The sequence below is a fragment of the Bidens hawaiensis genome, unplaced genomic scaffold (genome assembly GCF_021521415.1).
Source record: "Bidens hawaiensis isolate Kalapana, Puna unplaced genomic scaffold, B.hawaiensis_p1.1 tig00021036_1, whole genome shotgun sequence".
In the NCBI taxonomy this organism is placed as follows: Eukaryota; Viridiplantae; Streptophyta; class Magnoliopsida; order Asterales; family Asteraceae; genus Bidens; species Bidens hawaiensis.
Window position 1 is genome coordinate 388,593 of NW_027493254.1, and position 9,965 is coordinate 398,557.

At 30.9% G+C, this 9,965-nt stretch overlaps 1 protein-coding gene across 1 annotated transcript; it reads left to right on the top strand.

The window, feature by feature from the left end:
- The first annotated feature begins 5,314 nt into the window (after positions 1–5,314).
- LOC143562576 (uncharacterized) lies at positions 5,315–9,541 on the top strand. The gene is made up of 4 exons (XM_077050339.1): positions 5,315–5,379; positions 6,028–6,905; positions 8,046–8,651; positions 9,104–9,541. The coding sequence occupies exons 2-4, from the start codon at positions 6,081–6,083 to the stop codon at positions 9,143–9,145; spliced, it is 1,473 nt and encodes a 490-aa protein (XP_076906454.1). The 5' UTR covers positions 5,315–5,379; positions 6,028–6,080; the 3' UTR covers positions 9,146–9,541.
- Positions 9,542–9,965: the final 424 nt, after the last annotated feature.

Genomic DNA, 9,965 nt, shown 5'->3' on the forward strand with positions numbered 1-9,965 from the left:
TGCCTTTTACAGAAGAAACGATGAACAATTTAAACCTAGTAAATTTAATAAGTTTTTTTTTAATTCTAACAATAATTAGAATAACTAATATCATAATTACATTAATAAGTTAAAAAAATATAAAAGTTAATATCATAGATTAAAATTTTATTGTGAATATGTGGAAATTAGATTTGTGGAAGGTTGATAACATGGATGTCTATGTGGACAACCTAGGTGAAGGACATGTGGACAAAATTGTGTTGCTTTAATATATTAGTTAGATTAGATATTTAAATAAAGTCAGCTACTATAAAATAAAAGATTTAAAAATTTTAAAATGAATTATGATTTTTTTGTGTGTATTGATTGGTAAATGCTCGTTAAATCAATTACTATTGTTTGACAAATATTATACCAAATAAAGGAACGTGTTAAATATAATAAACTAATATTTTAATTATTATAACAGTTAGGTTCCTATTCATATTTAATAAGATTTTTAAATTTTAAATTAATAGGTCACAAAAATAAATTAATATTAGTGGAACTTGGAAACAGACGTATTAGGAACAAAAAATCACAATATATAAACATAATTTTAAGTAACAAACATATTAAACATCATATCGATTAACCGACAATTTAAAAAAATCATACCTTTAAACCCTAAATAGATTAAAACATAAATCGATTAATAGGAATAGATTAAATATCAAATCTATTAACCGCTAGTATAAAAAAAATCATGTAGTTAAACCCTAAATCCAATAACAGTGAATCAATTTGATGTTGTTCTTCACAAAAATTGATTAAACACTAAAATATAAATCATACCTGATAATTGCAAACGATGAACGTATTTGATGTTGTTTGGATTATGAAACCGACAAATTATGAAGAACCAGTTATAGATGAGGCGAAGAATCTGGTTATAAACGATGGGGAGCGTTATGATTTTTGAACAAAGCATGTGCCTTTTAAAGAAGAAACGATGAACAATTTAAACCTAGTAAATTTAATAAGTTTTTTTTTAATTCTAACAATAATTAGAATAATTAATATCATAATTACATTAATAAGTTACAAAAATATAAAAGTCAATATCATTGATTAAAATTTTATTGTGAATATGTGAAAATTAGATTTATGAAAGGCTGATGACATGGAAGCCTATGTTGACAATCTAGGTGAAGGACATGTAGATAAAATTGTGTTGCTTTAATATATTAGTTAGATTTTGTAATTTATTCAATCATATATTATATTTTTTATATGTTGAACATACTTTTTAGATTTCACATTATGTTGTTATTTAAATAAATTTATTTATTTTAACCAGTATTCTATACGAATACCTAACATGGTATATATATATATAATATTCTATAGAACATCGGCAACCGTAAGTCAATTTAGGTCTGAAAGGAGCCTCCTTTATTATATATACAATATACACAAAAAATTCAGGCAATTGAAACCACATAATCGGCACAAATATATATACTTGGTCAAAAGAATATTTTATAAATACATTAATGCGTAATAATTTTGTAGGTTTCTCTAAGTACTTGCGTTCTTTAAAACTTTTACATGTATTTATAATAACATTAGACAAAATCATTTTTATTTCTTTTTATGAAAGAGATGTTTTTTTAAATACGTGCTTTACTTTATTTTATTAAATAAAATATACTTATGCTATTAAAAGGATATCATTTTTTCCTCTGTTATTAAACTAGACCCTTCACATAGGTTGTCAAATATATAAGTTTTCATTTTTATAATTTCCACTTAATGAATGATAACATGAAAATTATGTTATTAGGAATCAAACTAACTTCTTTGTTTTTAAAATATATTTATATCTTACTAACTCAACTAAGATTAATTGATGCTAATATTCTCTTTTTCTTAATAGGTATAGGTTCATAACATTCTATTTTGATTTCTTTTAAAATAAAAATATAAATTATTCTTACTAATATATGCATTTTATGAAATTATTTATATCGATCTTATGAACCCATAAGATATGTTATTATGTATATTATTAAATTTGACTTTTTGTTGTATTTTTTAACTACCCATGTATCATACGAGTTCCATCCTAGTTAAGTAATATTTACAATAAACAAACTCTTTAGAGCATTCATTCATTGTTCTATCTCCAAATCCAAAATTACATTAGAAATCACTTCATTTTCACTCAACAACTCAATTAAATAATATTTTTATACATTAATCATTACATTTTCTCTATCATTTACTTACAACTACTTAAGAAAATACTAAAAAATTTATAGGGTATTACATAAACTTTTCAAACATACAGAAAAATCTCGATAGTTTCTCTCATTTTCACTCACGATATCCCAAACCACTACATTTTTTAATAGAACCCCCACTCAGATAATATGGTGGATGAAATAAGAATGTTCTTTGTATTTATATCATAAATCGTAACTTAATAAACCGAGTGAATTACACATATATTTCTTTGTAGGGCTAAATATAGCATGCTTATATATTAGATAATTTCTCCAAAACCTACAACCTCCAATGGCGGCAATCTATTTACGTAGGGGAAACACGAGGCTTCCACCAGAAGTAAAACGAGTCTTCTACGTCTGTAACTTCTGAATACCGCCTAATCTGACGTCAAACTGGAACTCCTCATATCAACGGTAGTGATGTTGGTGTCATAGAGAAATTATCTAATACATAAGTCTACTATATTTATCTCTACATGCTTATGTTTTGTTCATAGTCACATTTTTATTATGCAATAGTTCAGTTTCTAACATTTTTGTGTGACTTAAATTAAATTGTTACGGGTCAAAAGTTGGCAAATAGATTGTGTGGTACAAATTAATTACATTTGGCTCAAAATTTGTTACGAGTCAAAAATGGGTAATATGAGTATTTTTAAAAGTTTGAGAATGCAAGTAGATTATCATCAAATTTGTTACGGGTTCAAAGTTTTGACTTGAAAATATCAAAAAAAAAAGTCAGAATTTTAAATGTGATTTAGGTTTCAAATTTATTTTTAATGACATTTTTGGAAATAATGAAAAGATTTGGGATTTGGCTAATTGACTATTTTTCTCACAACTATTAAAATTTAAGAAAATACGGCAAACACTTTCGACATGCTACCTCCAGGCCTATCAATGCTTATAACTTTTATCAAATTTGAAACATTTATGTCAGCATTGACTTTTTCTTTAATGGTGATTAAAATGTAGTGTGCGAAACATGTCATACAAAATTATGCTCAAATTAAGCAAAACATTAACAAAATTGAACAAGTTAACGTGTTATTATTATGTGTTATCATTATGGCAAAGTCGAGAAGCAAACTCAAAATTATAAAAATCATTTTCATGGTGTATCTCAGAACTATTATTGTATGAAAAGTCTTTTTTGAAATTGTTTCATACCAAAATTATTTTAATTATATATATATATATATATATATATATATATATATATATAGGGGTGAGTTTTAGTGAAAACTCCTCTTAAAGAGAAAACTTAAAAACTCATAAAAACTTCTAAAAAACTATTTTTAACTTTTAAATTTTTTTTTGAAGTTTCTTTTTTTTCCATTATTCTTATATGTTGTTATTGGTTCAAAAAAATAAAAAAATGTCGGTAACCTCGTCGGTATAATGCGCATGTGTAATAGTGTGCATTGCATATATGCAAAAAGTGTTTGTATTGCATAGAATACAACACTATTGCACATATTTGATACACACTATTGTATATATGCAATATAAGACTAATACATACATCGAATACACATTAGTACGTATGTGTAATACAACATTAACGCACATGTGCATCACATCGACTTTTATTTTATCATTATTTTTTTTCTATATAATACAACACTACTACACATATACAATACACAAATATTGAATATATGCAATAAAACACTATTAAACTCAAAAATATATAGTAATACACATGTGTAATACAACGGTATCGCACAATAATACGTATGTGCATTACAGCGGTTTTTTGTTTATTTATTTTTTATTTTTTTTATATTTTTCGAGTGAAATATAAGAAAATATAAGAATAATGGCAAAAACAGAATTTTGAAAATATTTTTTTATTTTTAATTAAAAGTAATTCTTTAGGAGTTTTTTAGTTTTCTCTCTAAAGGTGAGTTTTCTTTTGATCATCTCCATATATATATATATATATATGATAGTGATAATCAAATTTCCAATAGATGGACCGTTCTCATGTGTGTTTTTGCACTTGCGTTATTATTATTATTATTTATTAAGTTCATTTTTTTGAGAAAATCATTTTATGATATAAATAAAGTCAATTTATGTACACATAGTATAGATATAAGCATAGATTTAATCATTTTTCGATATACAATATGTACTTAATTGTTTTATTTATAACTTTAATATTTGGATCAACTCGTGTGTTACACGGGCTCTAAAACTAGTAATATATATAAAAAGTAATAAATTTTAAATATAAACTACTATTAATAAAAATTTACCGAATTTAGTTTTTCTTTCTTTCATAATTATTAAAAACTATATGATGAACCTCTACTCTTCATATAATAACCCTAAGGGAGGTGTGGTATAACCCGAAATAAATAAATTAAGCAAAATTTCAACCAGTTACACGAAGACAATTCAAAACTATTTAAATTGGTGGGGGTGGAGTAGGGATGAACAAATAGGTATGGGTATTGAAGTGGTACCACTACCGGTGTTTCCTGAACCGAGATTTTTGATATCAGTACTGATACCAATGTTTTGACAAAATAGGAATAGAGATTTTCGGTATCAGTATCTGTTAGTTCCGGTTCAGTATCGAACTTGTCCCTAGGGTGGTGCTCCATATTCTAACCAATCACATAGTATGCCATCACGATATCACACACGCAATCAATTTTCACTTTCGAGCTGCACCACCCGTCGCATGTACCTGAAAAAGGAAAAGAAAAGGGTGGCGCCGTGATGGTTGGTACCCGCATAACTACCCGATACCTTGTACCCGGCCCGCGTGTGCCCCCACTCCCCTAATAAAAGGTCTTAACAGTTTTAAAGAGCAACCCGAACATCCTTGAAGCTTTCAGTTTGTTCAAACTTCTAACCGCTCTCTGTAAATTGAATTGACAATTGACAAATGAATAAAGCAACCTTCACCTTCCTCTCTTTTTGGTCTCATTTGTGCCCCACCCATGATACTTAGCTAAAGCAGGAGAGACCTACTCAAAGGTTCATACCAGTCCCTACCCCACCCCCCTATCCACCCCACTCCATATTTTCCACACTTCACTCTCCCTCCTTCAATTCTAGCCATCATTCAAGGCCGCTAATTTCTCTATCATACCACTTTCCTCCATTACTGGTAACCAAATTTTCCACCTTTTTATTTTTCAACATTTTATTTATTTATTTTTTGTTTTTTATTCATCCCAAAACACACTATCTGGACTTGAAACTATGTCAACACAATCAGTTTGTCTGGGTTTAACTAAAGAATTAAACATACAATCTAGTTCAATCTTTACTTTCAAACTAAATAATCTAAATTGTTCATGTTATTGTCTTTCTTTAACTGGAGTTTTTTGCTTCATTTGTTACCATTTATAGCAAATTCTGGGTACTTAATTACCAAATTGGGAAACATATGCTTCTCTTTTTTTTTTCTTTCATAAAATTCAATACCATATTGCATAATTTTATTGTTTTTTTTAATATTTGTAAAAGTTATGATTTCCAAAATAAAGAACGTTTTTTTGTTATAAATGGCACATATTGGTTTTAATTTATAAGTTAAATACACTGATTCATATTTAATTTTAAATCTACCATATTGATGAATTATAATTATAATAATAATAATTATATTTATAACCCATAAAAGTTATATGCTTTAATCATTCTAAAGGATTTCCCGGTTCCCTTGTTTTCTTTTTTCTTAAGTTAGGCATGCGAATCTGATATTCATATAATCAAATTCTCATTACTTTCTACTAATTTGTTAAATTTCCAGTTTACACAACGGATTAAACACTTCAAAACCTTAATCTTGAACCAAGAACACCAATGGAGGACAAAAAGCTTGATTTGAATGCCCCATTACTCTCGGTGAGACTACTCGACCGAAGCAGTTCGGTTGGGAAATCAAGACCCACCCGACAACAACCGCTTCCGGTTAAATGGGAACCCGAACAAGAAGTCACGAAACCCGCAGCCATCCCATTCATCTGGGAACAAATCCCGGGCCAAGCCAAAAACCAAAAGAAACACATTTCAAATCAGCCGAAAACCAACCCGAATTCTTCAACCGATGAACAATCATCAGAAGATGCATTTGAGTCACTTTCGATGTCGTTTTCGTGTAATTATAGCGAAGAAAACAATAATAATAGTGACGCAGAGTCGATAGCATCGTTCTGTTCTGATCTGTCCACTCGAGAGTATTTAATGAGCCGGTTTATACCCGCTGCGAAGTCTATGATCATTGAAACGCCACAATATGCTGCCAAGAAGCAAGAAGTGGCGATTCCTGAACCGCCTAAGTATGGTAAGAAGGTTTATAGTGGCGAGTTGAGGCCGCTTTTGCTTGAAAGATACCCGGTGAATTCACATAATAATAAAAATAATGTGAAGGATAATGAGGAGGATAAAGAGAGTGTGGTGGTGGAGGATTTGAAGAAGAAGTCGAGTAAAAAGGGGTTCGGGTTTTTCTTGCCTCGGATATGCACGAAGCGGTCTTCGTGCCTTTCGAATGCGATGCCTGGACCGAAAACGAAAACAAAGTTTCATCAGAGTCAGTCTCCGGCTCCGGGTTCACCGGCCCCGGGTCTGGTTCCGAGGCTCTCGAGAAGGACATCGTATAGTGGACCATTGACTCCGAGTCTTGAGAAGGTATGTTTTGTGAATTTTTTTGTGATTTCTTGATAATTATCGCAGCCTATTGGTTGAGGTGAGTCACTTAAAAGACTTCTTTTGAAAACGGGGAGATTTCGGGTTTACATCCCATCTGTAGTAAAAAAAATATAGGGAGTTTTAGGTTGGGCTAGTGGGCTTTCTCACCTATAGTGGGTTTCCGCCTAAGAGTGAAATGAAGATGATCGGGTGAGTCACTGGTCCGTCAATGATCCAAATGATGGTTAAAAAATCGGTGACGTGATTCTAATAGTATGGTGTTAATGTTGTTTGGTGGTAAGATAGTACAAGAAACTTGATATAGAAATAAAAGAGAACGCTTTTTAGTCGAAAATGGGAATACTTAGTTTATACTTATAGTTAATGCAGATATGAAATACTTTTAGAGTGTACACACACGAAAGAGTATTCACATCCCATTCCATCTCCCATTTTCTATTGTATTCTTAGAATTAAGAGAAAATAATAATAAAAAAAAAACATAGAAAATAACTCTCCATTCCCACAGCCAACCCGAAAACCATCCAAACTCTTAAATTTGTTTATAAACAAGTTTTTTACTCGCGCCTTGCAGCATGGCGGTCTATTAGCGTGTTAACAGGTGGTGGATATATATAGGTTGTTTTTTTAGTACGTGATACACGATTAAAGTCTGAAACAAAGCTACACAAATAGAATCACTTTATTCCAAATTTGGGAGACAAAGCAAATAACAAATGACATAATACCGGTGTTTGGAAACTGTTGAAGAATGAAGATTACGTTTCCGTGAGTATGGAAAAATGAGTTGGACTACATGGATGACTTTTGTGATCCATATATGAAACTTTCATCAATACTATATTTGATAAAATTTATGGCTAACACAATTTCATAAATAATAGATTTAGTAGTTTTTAATATATTTTTTAAGATACTTTTTATGAATGGATGTGAGGATAAAGAATATTTAAGAAAAAGAGTAACGAAATGTTATTTAATTGAATAGAGATAAATAAAGAATAAAATGTGGTTAGACTAATTGTTAATTGCTGTTGTAACACATTCAAAGTATTTTCTGTTCAAATGTAGTTTGAAAAATCATATATTTACGAAATTTAAAAAATTGTGTCTTTGCAGCAAGCTATGGATGCAGTTATACAGAAAAGAGCCGAATCGCGACCGAAAGAAGCCCACGAAACTCAACAAAAAACATATCCGTTGAATCGATCCAGCAACTCATTACCATCATCTCCCCACCGAGGTAATTTATCCCGTAGCGGTCGCATATCACCATACCGCAACGAATCCCCCCGCTCCCCGTTCCACGATGGGGCCCGCTTTCTCGGAGTCCCAAAAGATGTTCAAAACCAAATTGTACAACCCAAACCTTGTCCTTCCCTTAATGTTAAAAGTCATTTTTCTCCTCGTTTGGTATACGATAATCCTCTTCCGGTAGCACCTGAGAAAACTATGTACATAGATTGGAATGAAAAACCAACAAACCTGACAACAAATGAGACCAAGATTGGGTCGAATGATGATGTAGAGGGCCCGGTTTGTGTTCCTCCGTTGCCTAAATCACCCTCGGAATCATGGCTTCGGCGTAAGATGAGTTTGAGAAACCCGTTTCCTAAAAAAATGCAGCAGATTCCTGTAGTTGAAAAGAGTCCTAAAAATGGACCTAAATGGGAGACCATTGTGAAGACTTCTAATGTGCATCATGATCACGTACGGTATTCCGAGGTAACGTGTGTTCTCAGTTATATCCTAGATATGATTAAATGGGCGGTTTGGTAACGGGTCAAAACTTAAAAAATTTGATTGAAGTACTCTTTTCATGGGACGAGTTTGGTTGACCCAGAATACTTTTTTTTTGGTCAAAACATAAAAAAAAATTCGTATAAAATTAGTTTGTCAAATATAAAAAATACATATATATTGAAAAGCAATATTCTTACTAGTTGAAATTATTTAAAAGCTTTTTAAGGATGGAAAATATAGTTCAAATCAATTTTGACCCTTTTGACCAGACATGGGTTTCAATCAATAGGATAGAAGGGTTGACAGGTTGGCTTGTTGCAGCAGGACCCATATATTTATTCGTGTAAAATACATCAACCATAACTTAACAGGAGATCATTTATAGTAAAAGTATCAGTATGATCAATCTAAAACTGTTGGTTTAATATTTTCAGGAGCTGCTTAACGTTTCCAAATACCCCGAGATCTCCTTTTGAGACAAAAACGGGTAGGATGTTTTACTCGTGAAGATATGTGAGGCTGTTTCGTTTTTCTGATGGCCCCTTGTTGAGTCGGTTTCTGCAGTTGCATTTTACGTTCATTTTTTGGTAGTTTTAGACGTGATATTTTGTGAACGGGTTGGGTTGGATTGAATTGTATGATTGTTTTTTTAATCCAAATTTATGATTTTATTAACAGTACGTTGATCTTGTTCTATTTACGATGAACACATTGTTCTTCTGGGAACTGAAATTTGTAATAGAAACCAAAAAGATTGTTTGTGTATTAAGACAGTGTGCAAAGTTTCCTGTATGAATTAGAGGTGAACAAAAAAACCAGTTCGGGATCCAAAACTGTTTGTAAACCAATCTGGATCTATAGATGTAGAATCTGTTTGGATTCAGTTTGGTAGAAACCGGTTTGAAAAATTAGCCATTATTTTTTTATTTATTCATATAAAGAATATAAAAACTAGCCGCTTATAGTCTTCCCCCCCCAATGAATCCTTCTGCACCTCATTTGTATTTTTAAAAGGCGCGAACACACACAGACACAGACTCACTCCTAAAGTATATTCCTAAACACTCCACATAACACAATAATATCGAAGACGACGAAACTCTAAACAAGGTCAATAATGTATAGCAAATATTTTTTTTTACAATTTACAAAGTAAAAGAAATAAAAGATTGTCGGTTTTTTTCAAACCGGTTTAGCTTGATCTGAACCAGTTCCTATTAGTTCACATTATTTTCCTTTAAAACCGGTTTCAATACAAACTGGTTTGGCTAAAACGTGTCCGGTTTCAAAGGAAAA